The 18,996-nt window shown below is 42.6% G+C and overlaps 2 protein-coding genes across 8 annotated transcripts; both read left to right on the forward strand.

The window, feature by feature from the left end:
* Nucleotides 1-1,835: 1,835 nt before the first annotated feature.
* ZFP69 (ZFP69 zinc finger protein) lies at nucleotides 1,836-11,839 on the forward strand. 6 transcript variants are annotated; one of them, XM_036446061.2, is made up of 6 exons: nucleotides 1,837-2,445; nucleotides 3,758-4,221; nucleotides 6,263-6,348; nucleotides 8,286-8,412; nucleotides 8,702-8,800; nucleotides 10,454-11,839. In XM_036446061.2, the coding sequence occupies exons 2-6, from the start codon at nucleotides 4,095-4,097 to the stop codon at nucleotides 11,584-11,586; spliced, it is 1,572 nt and encodes a 523-aa protein (XP_036301954.1). In that variant the 5' UTR covers nucleotides 1,837-2,445; nucleotides 3,758-4,094; the 3' UTR covers nucleotides 11,587-11,839. The 6 variants fall into 6 exon arrangements, with proteins under 6 accessions (XP_045440609.1, XP_036301954.1, XP_036301955.1 ...); XM_036446062.2 differs by having other exon boundaries at nucleotides 8,705-8,800; XM_045584653.1 differs by lacking the exon at nucleotides 3,758-4,221 and having other exon boundaries at nucleotides 1,836-2,445.
* A 4,198-nt stretch (nucleotides 11,840-16,037) lies between these two features.
* EXO5 (exonuclease 5) lies at nucleotides 16,038-17,999 on the forward strand. Of its 2 annotated transcripts, none has more exons than XM_036446085.2 (2): nucleotides 16,038-17,668; nucleotides 17,704-17,999. In XM_036446085.2, the coding sequence occupies exon 1, from the start codon at nucleotides 16,505-16,507 to the stop codon at nucleotides 17,615-17,617; it is 1,113 nt and encodes a 370-aa protein (XP_036301978.1). In that variant the 5' UTR covers nucleotides 16,038-16,504; the 3' UTR covers nucleotides 17,618-17,668; nucleotides 17,704-17,999. The 2 variants fall into 2 exon arrangements, with proteins under 2 accessions (XP_036301978.1, XP_036301979.1); XM_036446086.2 differs by having other exon boundaries at nucleotides 16,039-17,685; nucleotides 17,721-17,999.
* The last annotated feature ends 997 nt before the right edge of the window (nucleotides 18,000-18,996 follow it).

The following is an 18,996-nucleotide window of genomic DNA, read 5'->3' on the forward strand; positions in this document are numbered from 1 at the left end:
CCCAGAATACACCTGTGCAGCCCTCTTTCCCAAAGGCTGAGCACTTTGAGGTGGAGGCAGGTGGGAATCAGAAGAGTTGGTCTCTTGTTTCTTCCCTGGTGGAGAGGGGTCAGAAACCAGGCTCTAGTCTCCCAGTCTCTTTCATGGAGGTCACATACATGGATCAGAATCCTGATGTCTTGAACTTCATTTCTTTGATGGAGTAGATATTAGAAGTGGGATCACTGGACACACACACACACACAGAGAAAGAGAGAGAGAGAGAGAAGAAAGGAGAGTACTGCTAGCCTTGGACAGTAGGCACTAAGCTGGCATGACTTTCCCAAATCCAGTTGGGCAGCCTGGCTTGAAGGTGCTGGCATTTCCAGCTCCCATGCTCCAGGGTCAAACTCTATTGATGCCTCAACAGCTCGGGGGGGGGGGGGGGGGCAGGGTCCACAACTCAAATATATCATGTGATAAAAAGTCGTTTGTCCCCAAGAAAAGAGCTGGAAAAGCCCAGCTAGTTCTCACATCAGAACCCCGTCTTCCAGGGTGAACTATCTTTTGGCTGATGTTGGTGTGGATGGCTTCCTGGGGAAGTGAAAGTGACTCTGGTGCAAGTGATACACTCAGGCCTCTGTTTATTTGGGCCCGTGTACCTGCACATGTGTGGTGTGAACGTGTGTGTGTGTGTGTGTGTGTGTGTGTGTGTGTTGCTATTTGTGGCTCAGAATGAAGGACAACTTTGATTCCACTACCCTCACCAACATGGGCACTGACACCCTTGTGTTCAATCGAGCAACAAGCACTAGGCAAGAAGACCTTTCAGAAGGGAACACGAAGAGGTATCAGGATTTCTCACCAGCTCCACCACACTCACAAGGAACATTCAAAGTTCCTCAGGCAGAAAGAAAACTATCCCAGACAAAGCCAGTGAATAGAGTAAGAATAAAGGTGCCAAAGGAAAAGGTAGATTAAACTAAATAAACATGAACTGTTTTAAATAATATCTTGTGAAATTATCCTAGCCCACAATTACCAGAGAGGAACTCTAATTATCCTCTATTCCCCACTCTATACTCTGCTTCCCTTTTCCTCATAGACCTTACCATCACCTAGATTTGTTATGTATTTTTCTATTTATCTGCTTAATCTCACCGGAATTAATATATTGATACAAGAAAGCTGGCTGCATTTTGATAATTGCTGTAGCCTCAGATTCTTCCTTCCTTCCTTCCTTCCTTCCTTCCTTCCTTCCTTCCTTCCTTTCTTTCTTTCTTTCTTTTAAAATACATTTTATTGATTTTTTTTATAGAGAGGCAGGGAGAGGGATAGAGAGTTAGAAACATTAACCAGCTGCCTCCTGCACACTCCCCAGTGGGAATGTGCCCGGAACCTGGGACCCTTCAGTCTGCAGGCCCACGCTCTATCCACTGGGCCAAACCAGTTAGAGCTAGCCTCAGATTCTGAGACAATGCATGGCAGATCATAGGCACTAAGAAGACGGTGAATGAATGAATGAGTGAATGAATGAATGAGTGAGTGAGTGAGTGAGTGAGTGAGTGACAGAAGGGGCTTCCTCTCCGGAGTGAGTGAGTGAGTGAGTGAGTGAGGGGGTGAGTGAGTGAATGACAGAAGGGGCTTCCTCTCCGGAAGAAGTGGCGGTCCACGCAGTCTCTTGGGCCGCTGTCAGGAAACACTGCAGATCCACTGGGGTGGTCCCTACCCCTAGGTCTGGAGAGTCCGGGCTCCATAACATCCAGGTTCCGGGTTTTCGCACGCCCCACAATCCTGGAGCCGGCGGGCTCCTCGCGGCCCCGGTGGGCGGAGCGGGCGGCGGAGCGGGTGGAGCCGCGGGAGGACCGGGGGCGCTGGGCGGGTAGCGGGGTGGCAGGGCTGCCGGGCGGCCGCCGTGGGTGGGCCGTACCCCGGGCTGCACTGGGGCCTGCGCGGAGGCCACCGGTGGCGGGGGCAACTGCGGGGGCGCGCCCGAGGCTGGGGCGCCGGGGGAGGTCGGGCTGCGGCCCAGGAGGGGGCCCGGGAGGACCTGGCCGCCGCCCCGGCACTGAAGCGCCTCCTCCGCGATGTGTCCCCGCCTCGGTGTGCGGGAAGCGGGCTCAGGGAGCCTCTCCCTCGGCGGCGCCCAGAGCCCGGCTCTCAGGGGTGCGGCGGGGACAGGCCGCGTTGGCTGATGTGATCCGGAGCAGCAGACCCGCCCTGGGCCCTTCTCCTTGGGAATTTGAAGAAGACCCACTTTCAGTCCAGAGGCCGACGGGAGCGTTGGGCGCCTTTTGCAGAAGGATTGTTTTGCTTGGGAATGTGGTGTGTCTGTAGAAGGCTGGGAAGGAACGAAATCTGTTACCATTTCCTCCACCAAACAGACACCCTCTGGAGCTGAAAGCCTCAGGCGCGAGCGCTCTCACGCCCCCATCTCCGGTCCTGCCGGCGTCCGAGGCGGATCCGGTGAGTAGGAGGCCGCCCTGCCCGTCCTCAGCCCGAGGGAGGCGGGTCTGGGAGGAGTGAGAAAGGGCATCTTCTGAAAGAAGCTTCTCTGTCATTGACTGCTTCATAAATTTGTCCACTTTGGTAACAAGACATTTACTATATATATATATATTCAGAAGCAGGCTATTGCCCACATGCTCCAATCCGCCTGATGCAGCCCCTTTCTCTGCACCAGTCACTGCTGAAAACAAGAGATGCTCATTCACCACAGACCCTTCCCCCACAAACTTCAAAAAGTTGGGTCGGCTTCCTTTCCAGGGAGCTAGGACTGATTTTGGGGTTCCAGGTACACTGGACCTGATCGCCTTGGAGCGATCTACCTGCTCAAATGACAGGGGCGGGGTGAGAGCGAGGGCGTATTTGAGTTTTGTTCTGTTTTTCCAAAATTGCCTGTTACAAACACTTCTGCAGTAGTCCTCAGTTGTACTCCAAGTACTACTGCATTTCCTCCATTTGTAGGCATACTCCTTTCCCCAAATTGTAACAGTTTTGAAACCAGGATACATCTTAACAGAGAGTTTAAAAGGACTTGCTAGCTGCTAGGCATCTATGTGGGTGTGGCTGTCACTACTTGCCCATGTGAAAATGCAGCTATATGATTATTCCATCATTTGAAATACTTGACATTAACTTTGAATTGAGATTTATTAATTGGTGTTTGTTTTTTGTTTTTAAGTAACTTTAGGAGGCCTTGGCCCAGTAGGTCACTTGGTTAAAGCATCATCCCGCTATGCCAAGTTTGTGGGTTCCTTCCTCAGTGGTAGAACAAACAATCTCTCTTTCTCTCTCTCAAAAAAAAAAAAAAAAAAAAAAAAAGAAAAAAGAAAAAGAAAAAGAAAAAGAAAAAAGAAAAAAAAATAACTTAAAAAGATAATGCTCTGCTTCAGCATTAAAGCAAAAGGTTTATAATAATGTTTACTAAAGGTTTATTGTTTGCCCGACATTATCTCAATTAATCAACTTTTCAATACTATGAAATACAATTAATATTTTATAGATGAAGAAACTGAAGCTCAGCTGAAGTGCCTTAGAGCTTTTAAGCGCAAGAGTCAGGATTCTAACCCAGGCTGTCTGATTTCAAATCTATATCCGGGCAGAAGATGCATGTGGCTTTGAAGAGGGGAAGTCAGGGCAGGATCTGTGCATGTCTGTGTACCTTTGGCTATTTGTGTGTGTGTGTATGGAGAACCGGGAGACAGCCACGTCCAAGAGCATTGATTATACTTCTTCCCACATAGATGCCAACTCTTTGTTTTTGGATCTTTTGCAGTTCTAAATATATTTCTGCAAGTTCTGGAATTCTGGCTGTATGAGGGTGCTCCTGGGTCCCTCCTCTCCTGCCTGTGTTTCTCTCAAAGAAGATAGAGGCTTACACTCAACCAGCTGCCCCCAGGGAGGCTGTACCTAAGAGAGGAGCCGGTGTTTCAGAGTTGTCCAAGTCACATTAGCCTCTCTGAGTCCCAGGTTCTGGGGCTGCAGGAACATGCCAAAGCCTTGAGGGCAGGGACTGTGACCAAAGGAGGACCACACAACTGTGCAGCCTCTCAGCAGAGGTTCTGGCCGTTTCCTCACAGGAAGTGGACAAGCTCAATCAGGTGGACATCGCTATGCTGCAGCAGCTCTTGATCACCTTGCCCGCTGAGGCCAGCACCTGGGTGAAGTTGCACCATCCAAAGAAGGCCAAGGAGGGGGTGCCCCTTTGGGAGGAGGTGACGAAGATGTTTGAAGGAGAAGGTAAGAATAGACTGATGAAGGGGGAATGGATGAGGAGCTAGGAGATCTCATCTGTGTGTCAAAAGATAGGTACACTTTATTGTTCTGGTCTCGGGGAGAACCTGGCGGGAAGCAGGTCTCTGAGGATCATGCTTGTGGCTTTTGGGAAAGGGATAGCTGTGAGAGTTCTGGAGTTCTGGCTGTGGGATTGTTGCTTCCGGATCCCTCCTCTCCTGCCTTGCTGTTCCTCTTAAACAGTGGTTCTCAACTTTTCTAATGTCTCGACCCTTTAATACAGTTCCGCATGTTGTGGTCTTAGGCTCTACAGCAACGGTTCTCAACCTGACCATCAGAAAACACAGATATTTACATTACGATTCATAACAGTAGCAAAATTACAGCTATGAAGTAGCAACGAAAATAATTTTATGGTTGGGGGTCACCACAACATGAGGAACTGTATTAAAGGGTCACGGCATTAGGAAGGTTGAGAACCACTGCTCTAGACCCGTGGTCGGCAAACTGCTGCTTGCAAGCCACATGCAGCTCTTTGGCCCCTTGAGTGTGGCTCTTTAACAAAATACCACGGTCTGGGCAAGTCTATTTTGAAGAAGTGGTGTTAGAAGAAGTTTAAGTTTAAAAAATTTGGCTCTCAAAAGAAATTTCAGTCATTGTACTGTTGATATTTGGCTCTGTTGACTAATGAGTTTGCCAACCACTGGTCTAGAAGAATAGAGAGGCACGCACTCAAACGTACTCAACCAGCTGTCTCACAAGCAGGCAGTACTTAACTATTGTGCTCTCAGCACAGGCTCTTGGTGACATGTGCTCCGTGCTGCTCCCATCTCCTGTCCTCAGTACTACACAGGACAGGAAAACAGAACATAAGATTGTCCCCACCAGCGACTTTTGAGTGTGGACAGCAAAGTCAAAGCTTTTTGCACCCTTAAGCCTTCCCAATGGTTTTTCTTCACAAGTTTCAGTCATTTTAGCTTCAAACCAATATCAGTTTTTGCTTTTCATCTGCTGAGAAGGAAGAATTACATGCTTGATTACTCTTATTTTACCTTGAAATACAGGTTCATTGGGAAATATGTCCAAAATTACACATTAGTTAGTGGTCAGGTCAGGATAGATAGATGGATAGAGAAATTTGTGTGTTTCATGTAATCTCTTAATCCATACCTTTAACACTGTAGCTTCAGTCAATATTTATTGTATTTTAGCTGTGTCAGGCAGGAACTTTGCTAAGCACCTTGACAGATGGAAAAAAGAATAATGATCTCTAATGCTAAATATTTTTTAAAATATATTTTTATTGATTTCAGAGAGGAAAGTAAAGGGAGAGAGAGAATTGTTGATCAGCTGCCTCCTGCATGTCCCATACTAGGGATTGAGCTCTCAACCCGGGTATGTGCCCTTGACTGGCATCGAACCTAGGCCCCTTCAGGTTCAATCAATCCACTGAGCCAAACCAGCTAGGGCACTAATTATTAATTGATGGAGACAGACACATACCCAGATCACATACCCATAATAGAAGGTAATCTAGGAAAATGCTATGATAAAGTTTTTTTGGAAGACAAGAAATAGAAAACATTTTTTCCACTTGTGCTTATCTGAGAAATTTTCACAAAGCAGATAGCATTGAATTGGGCCTTGAAAGATGTCTACGTTTTTTTGTAAAGTGTCAGAGAAAGGAGACAATTATAGTCTGAGATTGGTGTTCAAGACCAACAGACAGAGGATGGTGATTAGAGGAAACTAGTGCTGGAAAGACATGCTTCAGGTGGGCTGTAGAATACCTGCAAGTCCATGGGAAATGAACAAAGGAGTAGCTCAGTAGATCTGTGCTTATGGACCAGCATTGACCATTGGGAAACACAAATACCCAAAAGAACACACTGCAGATGCTCCTCATTATGGAGCCTCCAGTATGATTGAGTCAGACCAATGTCCCTCTTTGTGAATGTATTGTGAGAGGAGCCATATTCAGCAGCTCTGCAGGCAGTTTTGGGGACTTTTGGGGAGTGCAAACTTTATGACTCTTTTCCTTCCTCAGCTGTGCTATCTCAGGGTGCTGATGAGATGCAGGGAGAAAGTTTAAAGGATGAAGGGACTTCTGGGGCCCAGACAGCAGAATTCCAGGTGGGTTGGCATTTTCTCTCATTTTTTTTTTTTTTTTTTTGTTTTTTGTTTTTAAGGGCATAACACCCCTTTTCTTGGAGTGGGAGGTTGTTGAGGTTAATGAATTCAACCTAGGGAGCTCAGAGAATATTGCTTTTGTACAGAAAATGGCAATGGTGGTAGCCATTTATTTGCTCATAGAAGTTATACTTTCCTCCATGTAACTCTAACATTGTGTTGCTAATTTCTAAGATAATCCTCATTTTTTAATTTATTTTTTTAGTATTTATAACTGAAAAACAAACTTTGTAAATGAGAAGAAAGTTCTGACATTCTTTTATTATTTATATATATTTAATATATATTTTTATTGATTACAGAGAGGAAGGGAGGAGAGAGAAACATCAATGATGAGAGAGAATCATTGAATGGCTGCCTCCAGCACACTGGGGATTGAACCTGCAACCTGGGCATGTGCCCTAACTGGGAATTGAACTGATCTCTGGTTCATAGGTCTGTGTTCAACCACTGAGCCAGACAGACCAGGCTGACATTCTTAATGTTGTACACATATCACGTGTGAACTTAATGAGGTGACTCTTAGTGTATTGCGAGCAGAAATCAAACTGCAGCCAAAGAATCAAGAAGAGAAGAAATGTCTGGCCACAGATGCACACGTTAGCTGGGGAGTTACAACAGGGTGTCAGAATGGGTGTCCTCTCCTCCTGGTGGAAGGAGAGGTGAGACAGAGGAAATTGTTGAATAAACAGAAAAGGAAGATCAGTAAAGAGCAGATGTTACTCGAGAACATAAGAGTTTTAAGTGTACAGAACTTGGATTCTAAAATTAGTTGGTACAAGATTTGAACTTAATTCGTGAATTTACTTGCTTGGTGATCTGTAGCAATATTTTTTAGCTCTTTAAAATCCCTGTTTCCTCAGCTAATTCAGATACTAATATTTTATAGGATTGAAATGCATCCCAGAGTTAGAGAAATGTGGAAATAATAATAGTCTAATAATTTAAGGGGCTATCTCTGCATTCCACTTTTTAGAATTCCTCACTTCCTGACACTTATTGAAACTGATGGGATTTAAACTTAGCTCTGGGAAAAGATTAAAATAAAATAAACAGAATGCATTATCCTGGCCAGTTTTCTCAGTGGTTAGAACATTAGCTTTGATGTTTCTCTCTCCTCCCTTCCTCTCTGTAATCAATAAAAATATACACAATCATTGATATGATAGATTTAAGTGCATATTCTTATTCTTTGTTTGCTGTTTGTCCCATCTATTCTTTGTTCCTTCTCTTCTGCTGTCTTTTGGATTAAATCGCATTTTATTGGGGTTTTTTTTTGTATTTTATTTTGTGTCCCTAATGACTTTTTAGCTATTCTTCTTTGGTTTGTTTTTAGTGGTTGCTCTAGCCACTAATATGAAATTTTAAACACATCACAGCTGCTTTTAATTAATATTATACAGTTTCACATATAATATGAAAGTCTTACATTTCCATTTATTCTCTCCCATTCTTTGTGTATTATCTCAATACATTTCACTTTACATGTTATAAATCCCACAACACATTGTTCTTATTTTAATTTTTAATAGTAAATTGTGTCATACAAATTAGGAAAGTTAAGAAAAGAAAATGAGCCTTTCATATGTAGACACATATTTACCAATTCTGGAACTGTTTTTAAAAAAATGTTTTTACTTTATTTTTCAAACATTTTTATTGAATTCAGAGAGGAATGGATAGGGAGAGAGAGATAGAAACATCAGTGATGAGAGAGAATCATTGATTGACTGCCTTCTGCCCATCTCACACTGGGGATTGAACCACAACCGAAGTATATACCCTCGCTGGGAATCGAACCATGACTGCCTAGTTCATAGGTCAGTGTTCACCATGGAGCCATGTTTGGCTGGGCAAAAGCCATGTATTTTATATTCTAGGAACTGTTGACCTTCAAGGACATAACTGTGAACTTCACCCAAGAGGAGTGGGGTCAACTTACCCCTGCTCATCAGAATCTGTACCGAGAGGTGATGCTGGAGAACTACAGGAACTTGGTCTCAGTGGGTAAGGATGGGCTGTTTATCCAGAAACTGCTCATTACACAAGAACCATTATTTCTAAATTGTTAAATGTCATGGATTCCCTGGATCTTCGCTTTGGGTTCTCTCTTATTCCTGTGAAAATCAAGTCAGGCTATATCTGATTCTCCTTCTTTTACTTTGTAGAACTAAAATAGAAAAACATGCAGAGGTGCTCCTTTCCTAGGACTAAAACTAATTCTGGGAATGGTTCTTAGACCTCAACATAAGCATTCATACTTTTTTTTTTTTTTTTTTTTTTTTTACTGCATAAGCAGGATATGAATTTTCCAAACCTAGGGTGATTTCTCAGTTGGAGAAAGGAGAAGAGCCATGGATAACAGAGAAAGAAGGCCCGGGACATCCCAATACAGGTGAGCCAAGGCAGGTGGTACCTTTCCATATATAAATAGCATACTTTAAAAAATTATGTTTTCTGTTTGTTCCAGGTATAATAATACAGTTGATTTTGTATATTGATCTTATAGCCAACCACCTTGTTTCATTGTGTTTGTTTGTACATTCTCTTGGGTTTTCTTTTTCAACTCATAATAATGATAAGAATAATAAGAATTGCAATTTCCCTACCTGTGGGTAAAATCTCAAAGAGTTCCCATAAATGGTCTAGTCCCTTTAAGTAATAGTCTGATTTTAGAAAAATGTTTAGTTCAGTGAAACTTCATTCAAAGTTAAATCTTTTCTTCTTCCCTAGCATGGGCTGCTTCAGGCCTGGATACTGAATTGGGGAGGGGGATATAGATGGCTTCTCTGTCTTTCCCTGACTTCTCTTCCCCACTATTCAAGACCAGAATTGGGGACTTACAGAATGTAGACTCTATTCTTGCATCTATTCATTTAGAATTTAGAAATACTAATGATCTTTACAAGAAGTTATACCTTTTAGGAATACAAAGCTGTCAGTTGAGGTATTAATAATGGATACAACAAATTATCAAGTAAGAAAACCAGTCAAAATTTTATTATTTTTACTTTATTTTTTGTTGTTGTTAATCCCTACCTAAGGATATCTTTTCTATTGATTTTGAGAGAGAGAGAGAGAGAGAGAGAGAGAGAGAGAGAGAGAGAGAGAGATTGAGAAACATTGTTGTGAGAGAGACACATCAACTGGTTACTGGTTGCTTTCTACAGGCCCCCTGAATCAAGCCTGCAAATGAGGTATGTGCCCTTGACCAGAATCAAACCCTTCAGTCCATGGGCCAAGAAAATCAGTCAAAATTTTAAAGGTTAAAGGATATTTTCATAGGACATTGTAATAGCAGCAATATATTCTGGGTTTCTTACAAGTCTTCTTTGTATAAATAACACTTCCAGGAACAAATTAATAAGCACAGGAAATAGAATAGTGTGTAAGTTTTTTTTTGTTTTTTTTTAAAAATATATTTTATTCATTTTTTGCAGAGAGGAAGAGAGAGGGATAGAGAGTTAGAAACATCGATGAGAGAGAGTCATCGATCAGCTGCCTCTGCACACTCCCTACTGGGGATGTGCCCGCAACCAAGGTACATGCCCTTGACCGGAATCAAACCTGGGACCTTTCAGTCCGCAGGCTGATGCTCTATCCACTGAGCCAAACCGGTTTCGGCACAATATGTAAGTTTTAATAAAAGACACCTCAGTGTTCTTGTGAATTTTCTTAGTTCTAACATTATTTTTTGAATTAGTGTCTCTGGCTGCTGCTGGAGTGGGGGAAGGAACATCTTTTTGATTTTTCTGAGATGGTTTTCTTAAAGTAGTTGTCAATTAAAAGACAGCTCAGAAATTTCATTACTTAATATTATTAGAGCAGGACTAAATTGCTCAAACTTTACTCTTTTTATAAAATTATACTTTTACTGTTTACTGATTCTTAATTTAATTTCCCATTACCTCTCCAGGACGCATAACCATATTTAAATATAATGAAAATCTCATGCACTTTATATGTATTGTTATCTGAATCTCTATAGTAATAGAGTTTTCAAAGCATAAAGTATTTGAGTTATTTGTATTTTTTCCATTTCTTTCAGACATGAAGAGTAAAACAGAAACCAGTACATCAACTGCAAAGAATGACATTTTACAGGAACAGTTATATCAAGGCATTATGATGGAAAGGTTCGTGAGGGATGATGTAATTGATTCCACATTGCGAAAAGTCTCCAAATATGATGAGTTAGAAAGGCATCAGGACACCAATGGAAGAAATGTAAGACAAGCCATCTTGCTCCACAAAAAGAGAGGCCAAGAAACTAACAAATTTGGGGAAAATATTATGAATTCAAATGTTGTTATAGAACAGAGGTACTGTAAATATGACACACTGAGAAAGAGGAACAAATACAAATTAGATCTGATTAGTCATCCAACAAGTTACATAAGAACAAAAACCCATGAATGTAATATATGTGAAAAAATCTTCAAGCAACCCATTCATCTTACTGAACACATGAGAATTCATACTGGTGAGAAACCTTTCAGATGTAAGGAATGTGGAAGGGCCTTTAGTCAAAGTGCTTCTCTTAATACCCACCAGAGAATCCATACTGGTGAGAAACCTTTTGAATGTGAAGAATGTGGCAAAACCTTCAGACATCGCTCCTCTCTTAATCAGCACCACAGAACTCACACTGGAGAGAAACCTTATGTATGTGACAAATGTCAGAAAGCTTTCAGCCAGAACATTAGCTTGATCCAACATTTGAGAACTCATTCTGGAGAGAAACCCTTTACGTGCAATGAATGTGGGAAAACCTTTCGACAAATTAGACACCTAAGTGAACATATAAGAATTCATACTGGAGAGAAGCCCTATGCATGCACTGCATGTTGTAAAACCTTTAGTCATAGAGCGTATCTAACACATCATCAGAGAATCCATACTGGGGAGAGACCTTACAAATGTAAAGAATGTGGGAAAGCCTTTAGGCAGAGGATCCACCTTAGCAACCATAAAATTGTTCATACAGGAGTGAAAGCATATGAATGCACACGGTGTGGAAAAGCCTATAGACATGATTCATCCTTTAAGAAACATCAGAGACATCACACTGGAGAAAAACCTTATGAATGTAATGAATGTGGAAAAGCCTTCAGCTATAATTCATCACTTACTCGGCACCATGAAATACACAGGAGGACTGCCTTCAGAAATAATGTGTAAAAATAAATTATAAAAAAAATTATCCAACATGAGAACAAAAGCCAAGTTTAAGTCAGTGATTCTATGCTTTTTAATTTCAGAACTCTAAATATTTATTGATATAATGATGTCAACTTCTAATTTTGCCCATTGTGTAAATAAACACTTCATTGATAACTATCTATACTTCCATACAAAGTACTTAAAAATAAAGGATGGTCCTTCCAATTAAATTCAGCAATATGAAAAAAGTAACACTTTATTATTTTTCTGACTTCATGATTGATTAATAAATTATTATGCATGGGCATTCAGTGATTTACAAACCAGTATATGGGAACTACTGTTTAAAATATCACCACCTCATATTTTAAATTAAAATTTAATTTTTAATTTTTTGTTAATCCTCACCTAAGGATATTTTATCCATTGTTTATGGAGAGAATGGAAGAGAGAGGGAGAGACAAAGAGAGAAACATCATAGTGAGAGAGACACATCTATTGGTTGCCTCCAACATGCTCCTGAGATAAGGGAGGAGGGGCAGGGATCAGCCTGCAACTAGCTCATGTAATCCAGGGCCTGCAATACATTCTAATATTGGACTGGGATGAGTACTTTGGAAAACCCAGGCAGTTTTCTCTCCATTTTTTACCTCTGCTTCTTGTGTCTTCATTCTGGCTTTTGTTTGTTTGTTTGTTTTTAAAAGAAATCATCTCATTTCAAATCACGACTACCAGCAACTCCAGATTTTACATATACAGGCAGTCCTTGGGTTACATAGGACTCAAATTGTTTTGTGGTTACATTGTCATTTCCCATTTATAGTATTTATTTTTTTTAAAAGTTCCATCATTTCCGCCGAGACCGGTTTGGCTCAATGGATAGAGCATCAGCTTGGGGACTGAAGGATCCCGGGTTTGATTCCGGTCAAGGGCATGTACCTTGGTTGCGGGCATATCCCCTGTAGGGGGTGTGCAAGAGGCAGCTGATCGATGACTCTCATTGATGTTTCTAACTATCTCCCTCTCTGTACAAAATCAATAAAAAAATAAATAAAAAAGTTCCATCATTTTGACGTATGTACATATGTGCTCTATGTTTTTTATTATTTACCACAAGGTCAGGAATTATCTTTTCAATTTTTTATTTTTTTTTTTTACTGTTTCACTTCATTACTGCTGTGTAAGTGCTCCATGTGAGTGACGTAGGTGCTAATGTAGGTGGGTTCCATCTTACTGTGAAAATCACTCGGTAGGAATGAATCTCCGAGGTAACCTAAGGACTGCCTATATTCAGGTTCTATCACCCAGAATAAAGCTGCCTTCTCTTTCTTATTTCTTATCTCAAAATCCTGAGGAAGGCTTCTTATTGGCCCAGCTAGGTCTGTGCCCACCTCTACTACAGTCAATTGTAGGCTTAAAACTCAGCTTCTATGAGAATCATGTAGCTGGTATGGTGGTGGGAAGGAGGATTTAGAGGGGTGGGGAAAAAGAGAGTTACTGTTCATAGAACTCCAAATTTTACCCATTCTTCAATGCCAATTCACCAGCTCAAAAATTTAGAACTGGAAAAGATTTAGGAATTCACCTAATGGAAACTTCACTTTATAGATGAAGAAAAGGAGAATCTTCTTTAATTACTCATGTCTTTTTACTTGAGTCAAACCTGAGTTTGAGTTTTTTCCCTCTTAAGTTTGTTAGCCTAGCTTTTAAACACCTATTATTAATGGCTGAACATAGCTGAGCTACTCTTTGTCATTCTAAAAGATTTACTTAGGTCTGCTGCCCAGGAAGTCTGCATAAGTTATATTTCAGAGCCTGCCCATTGCCTTTGCCTTTTATCATTTACTCTATTTATCTCATAGGAACTTCTCCCTCCATTGATCATGGGGTTGTTCTTTCCTCAGAGCTGTGTCCTTAGACATATTCTCCTCTTAAGTTACGAATTTTGATTTTAACACCCAACACTTCTGACATCTATATTTTAGAAATACTTCCTGAACTCCAGAACATTATATTCAACATCCCACTGGATATCTTCACTTGAATATCCCATAGTACTCTCACTTGTTTTTTTTTAAATAAAGTCTGTATTCCTTAATCCAGGAAGTGGGACCACTACCTACTTAATACTCCTGTTTAAACTTTTTCCTCTCCATTCATTACTTCTCCAATGTCAGCAGGTCCTATATATTGAATTGAGGACTTAAAAGTCTCTACTCCATTCCCATTGTCAGTACTTAGACTTGTAGTACTTCCTAAATGCTTATATTTCCAATTGGTTTCTCTACATCTAGTCTGGAGTCATCTATCCTTCCCACTGCTGCTAGAGTGATCATTATAAAGCACGTATCTAATCAAACCACATCATTGTTTAAAATTCCTCAGTGTCTTCTGAAGCATACTCAAGAAAGCATACTTTGCTTCAGCTATAAAGACCTTATGGCTGTCGAGCTCAACCTATGAAACAAGAAGTCACAGTTCAATTCCTGGTCAATAAAAACTGCAAAGAAAAGCGAAGAAGTGATGCCTTAATAGGCTTGTGGTTTCTCAGGAAGGAGGCATGGGAGTGCATTTGAGAAGGGTCCAAAACTTTCATTTTTTGCTGTAATCATAGAGATACCATGTCTGCTCAATAATTATTACACTTACCATTACTTTACATTTTAAAATATAATTGTGTTACAGTTTCCAATAGAAAAGGTTAATTAAAAATTAAGTAGAAAAGAGAACTACATTGGTGAGACAAGGGCCAGCATCTTTACAAAGCGAGTTCGTGGTTGTTCTCTCCGCTGGGAAAGCTGGTGCGAGGTGCAGAGGGGGACGGAGCATTCAAGGCGGCCAAGCAAAGGCGCATCACTTAACGGACTGAGGCTCTGTGCCAGGGAGAAAGGAACATGCCCAGACCTTTCCCGGGCACCGGCTCGACAGTCGCCCGGAAACCCCCGCCAGAGGGGGCGCTTCTAGGTCAAGTGACAGCGCAGCTCCGTCACCGACCAATTCAACCACACGCGCGGCCAGCGGCGCGCCGGTGGGACCCGCCCCACGGGGACCGCGCCCTGGGGATCTCCACTCGGCACCGCAGCGGGAGGGCCTCCGGGAGGGGGCGGGCCCTGGGCAGTCTCGCGAGAACGAGGCCGGGGCGGCGCCGCTGAGGCCGCCGGGAGGGGGCGGGCCCTGGGCAGCCGCGGGGCATTCGGAGCCGGACTCCGGGTCGCTTTGTGTGGAGCCGGGAAGGACCGGGCTGCTGCTTCACCTGCTCTTGCTAGCCGAGCGTGGAGCCCGGGAGCAGATCCGAGGCCGCAGCGGAGCCGAGTGGAGCCCGGGATTCGCAGGAGGGCCCGAGGTGAGGCGCAGGCCGGCGGATGGGGGTGTCGGGCCGAGGGCTGCGTTTGGAGCTCAGGGGTCTGTCCCCGCGGGTGCCACACCCCTCACCCACCTCCCCGGGTGGCAGCGGCTCCCGGGAAGCGGGTTGTCTCACCTGCCCGCGCCGGCCAGGCTTCGGTGGGCTCTGGACCTTTCCCTTTGGGAAGCTCCTGCGATCCGCAGGGACCCCTTCCGGAGGGGCTGTCATCCCTAGCTCCTCCAGGACGTTGTAGGAAGCGCTCGGAAATCGTTAGGGCATGCATGGGCCTCGGGGAGACCGTGGTTGGGACCAATGGGAAGGTACCTCCTGGAGGCAAACGTTCTCAGAGCCCGTAAGTCCGGGCTGCTCCAGACAAGTAGGGTGCTAGGGTGAAGGCAGGGGCAGTTCTGCAAGCAGCACGAACCCAGAGAACGCTCTGTGAGGTCTCTGCCCGAGTGTCCGGACTGAGCTTGAGGCTTTGTGTCTGAGTAGATCTATTTACATCAATAGTCTTTAAATTTTAATCCTGCAAACTACATTTAAAAACAGTCATTGGAGAGCTGATTTTACTCAGAAACAGTTTGTAATTGACATTTATTTGCGTAGTCAAGGATTTTTGTATTGATGGAATTATAGAAGTGATCCATAGTAAACTTTCAAACATCGTTCCAACATTACAAAGATCTGTATTCACTTAAAATAATGAAATAATGTCCCAAGTCAGTAGAATTTTTTTTAAAGAATAGTTTATAGCCAGGCCAGTGTGGTTCAGTGGTTGAGCATTGACCTATGAACCAGGAAGTTGGGGCACATGCTTGGGTTGCGTGCTCAATCCCCAGTAGGGGGTGTGCAAGAGGCAGCTGATCAATGATTTTCATCATTGATGTTTCTCTCCCTTCCTCTTTGAAATCAATAAAAATAGATTGGGGGGAAAAAGAATAGTGTATTGATTTTTAGAGAGAGACAAAGGAAGAGGGAGAGACAGAGAAATATCGATGTGAGAAATAACATTGATTGGCTGCCTTTCACATGCCTCCTACTGGGAATCAAGCCTGAAATCTGGGCATGTGCTCTGACCTGGAAACAACTGGCAACCTGGTGCAGGGACGACGTCCAACCAACTGTGCTACACCAGCTAGGGCTCAAGTCAGTAGAATTTTGAAGTAGAAAAGACAAAACTCAAATCTTTTTTTTTAATTTAATTTAAATTCTTTGTTGTTGAGAGCATTACATTTGTCTCCCTTTTCCTCTGTTGATCCCTCTCCACCCACTCAAACTCAGATCTTTTAAGTGAAGAAATTGAGGCCAAAGAAAGTAATTTGCTTAAAATCACACATAATGTGTTAGTGCCAGTTTCTAGAGTAAAACCATTTTTCACCTAAAAAAATTTTTAAGTGTTCATATGTGGATGATACAAGGAGCCCTATTGTAAATTGTACCTGTACTACAACTCTCTAGCATTACTATTTGATTGCAAACAAATAGGTTTCTTTAAGGAATGTAAATAAATAGTTATAATTCTGTTTATTTATTTGGATAATGCATTTTTTTTTAACATGATGTGCGGGGTGTAGTCCAATCCAGAGCTGTGCCATGGCCGAGACTGAGGAAGAGGAGAAGGTGTCAACAGAAGCCTCAGGGTTCTCGGATTTGAGTGACTCAGAATTTCTGGATCTGGAGGATACCCAAGAGTTGAGTGATTCACTTAGCAAGCCCGGCCCTTCTTCTGAACTCACCGGGAAGGATGGCAAGCTCATAAGTTTTCCAAAGTGGAAAAAGGGATTGGATGTCTTACCACCCATGGAGCGATTCCACCTTAAATATTTGTATGTGACTGACCTGTCTACTCAAAACTGGTGTGAACAGCAAATGGTATATGGAAAAGAACTTCCTGATTCCTTGGAACCTGAGAAGGCAGCTATTTTGGACACTGGTGCCAGTATCCACCTAGCTAGAGAACTAGAACTTCATGATCTTGTGACTATCTCTACCACCAGTAAAGAAGACGCGTGGGCAGTTAAGTTTCTGAATATGTTATCAATGATTCCTACCCTGCAGTCAGAAGGGCGCATCAGAGAGTTTCCAGTGTTCGGAGAAGTGGAGGGTGTGCTTCTTGTTGGAGTGATTGATGAGCTGCACTATACACCCAAGGGGGAACTGGAACTGGTTGAACTCAAGACACGCAGACGCCCTATGCTTCCTCTGGATGCTCAGAAAAGAAAAGACTGTTTGCAAGTCAGCCTATACAAGTATATCTTTGATGCCATGGTACAAGGGAAAGTGACCAGTGCTAGCCTAATCCATCACACAAAATTGCATCCAGAAAAGCCCCTGGGACCTTCAGTGTTGAGGCATGCTCAGCAGGGAGGCTTCTCTGTGACGTCCTTGGGTGACCTCATGGAGCTGGTCATCTTGTCTCTAACATTGTCTGACCTTCCAGTCATTGATATTCTGAAGATTGAGTATATGCACCAAGAGACTGCCACTGTGCTGGGTTCAGAGATTGTGGCCTTTGAAGAGAAGGAGCTGAGAAGCAAAGTGCAGCACTATATGGCTTACTGGGTGGGCCACCGAGAGCCTCAAGGAGTTGATGTGGAGGAGGCTTGGAAATGCCGGACATGCAGCTATGCAGATATCTGTGAGTGGAGGAAGGGTGGTGGGGCGCACAGCTCTTCGCTAGAGCCCCAAGCCAAAAAAGCCAGATGAACAGAAGGTATGCCTTAAGGAACTCTCATTCTTCCAGTCCTTGATGTACTCACAAAGTAAAAGGGGGGAAAAAAAGAAGAAGAAGAAAAAAGTAAAAGGAGGCCAGTCTTTGGCTTTTATATTTTCTCAACCTCTAACCACTCAAATCTAGGACCACTGCTTGGGTGAGTGGGAGAGATCTGGGATTATACTGTACCTGGAGCTTCACCATAGATTACCAAGAAGACAGATGCTCATCATGGCTGGAACAACAGTATCCTTCAGCAATCATTGCTTTCCTAAGAAGATTCTTCAGTTTCTATTAAGTCTCTTCCCTATTTTTTCTCAATCAAGGCTTTCTGCATTTTATATAATAAAATAAAACACTGTCCAGATTGGTTAACTGATGGGTAATTTGGTGGGGGTTTTTTTTTTTTTTTTTTTTTTCATAATCTCAATCCTTCATAGATAACCACTATAAATATTTGTGTGTATGCTGACCTTGACATTCTGGTTTATAGACTGACTGACGTTCAACCACTGAGCCATCGGCTGGGCACTTTGTGGTTTCTTACAAAATAGTTGAGGCACATCAGGATCACTAATGATATTTTCTACAAATACTTCCTAGTTTTCAGCCTTGACATGTCTAAATAATTTTATCTCTCCCTTTTGAATTATGCCTCAGGAGTCTTAACCCCATATTATGGACGTCTTGGATGCTTGTTCAATGAATGGGTAACTGAAAAGAGAGGTGACAACAAAGCTATTTCTTGATTTTTTAAAAAAATATATTTTATTGATTTTTGTACAGAGAGGAAGAGAGATAGAGAGTCAGAAACATTGATGAGAGAGAGTCATCGATCAGCTGCCTCTTGCACACCCCCTACTGGGGATATGCCGCAACCAAGGTACATGCCCTTGACCGGAATCGAACCCGGGTCCCTTCAATCCCCAAGCCGACGCTCTATCCATTGAGCCAAACCGGTTTTGGCTATTTCTTGATTTTTTAAAACATGCTTCCTGAGCCAGAGAATGGATTCAGTACCATAACTAGGACTAGGTTCAACTGTTCATAATAGAAATTTCTAAAGCAATCGTGGTTAAACAAAATAGAATTTTTTTCTCTCTTATAAAAAAGATAGTCTAGTTCTGATGTGGCACCCCATGGTGTTCGGAGTCCAAATTCCTTCTCTCTTATTTCTCTAACATCAGCAGGTATCTTTCTACTTCATAGTCCAAAATGGCTGCCCAAGCTCCAATCACCCATTACACATTCAGTATAGAGCTGAAATAGGAAAAAGGCATCATTGTAAAGACACTTCCTAAGTTTGTATCACTCCTTCCACTTCCATCTCATTGGTCAAAACTTGGTTACCTGATCATAGCTAACTGCATAT

Source organism: Pipistrellus kuhlii, unplaced genomic scaffold (assembly GCF_014108245.1).
Source record: "Pipistrellus kuhlii isolate mPipKuh1 unplaced genomic scaffold, mPipKuh1.p scaffold_m20_p_2, whole genome shotgun sequence".
Taxonomy (NCBI): Eukaryota; Metazoa; Chordata; class Mammalia; order Chiroptera; family Vespertilionidae; genus Pipistrellus; species Pipistrellus kuhlii.

Bases quoted from the DNA above. Each gene is read 5' to 3' on its own strand.
- ZFP69 (XM_036446061.2), top strand. From the start codon at position 4,095: ATGCTGCAGCAGCTCTTGATCACCTTGCCCGCTGAGGCCAGCACCTGG. The intron at 4,222-6,262 runs GTAAGAATAGAC...TTCCTTCCTCAG, and splicing joins GAAGATGTTTGAAGGAGAAG to CTGTGCTATCTCAGGGTGCT. The intron at 8,413-8,701 runs GTAAGGATGGGC...TTACTGCATAAG, and splicing joins CAGGAACTTGGTCTCAGTGG to CAGGATATGAATTTTCCAAA.
- EXO5 (XM_036446085.2), top strand. From the start codon at position 16,505: ATGGCCGAGACTGAGGAAGAGGAGAAGGTGTCAACAGAAGCCTCAGGG.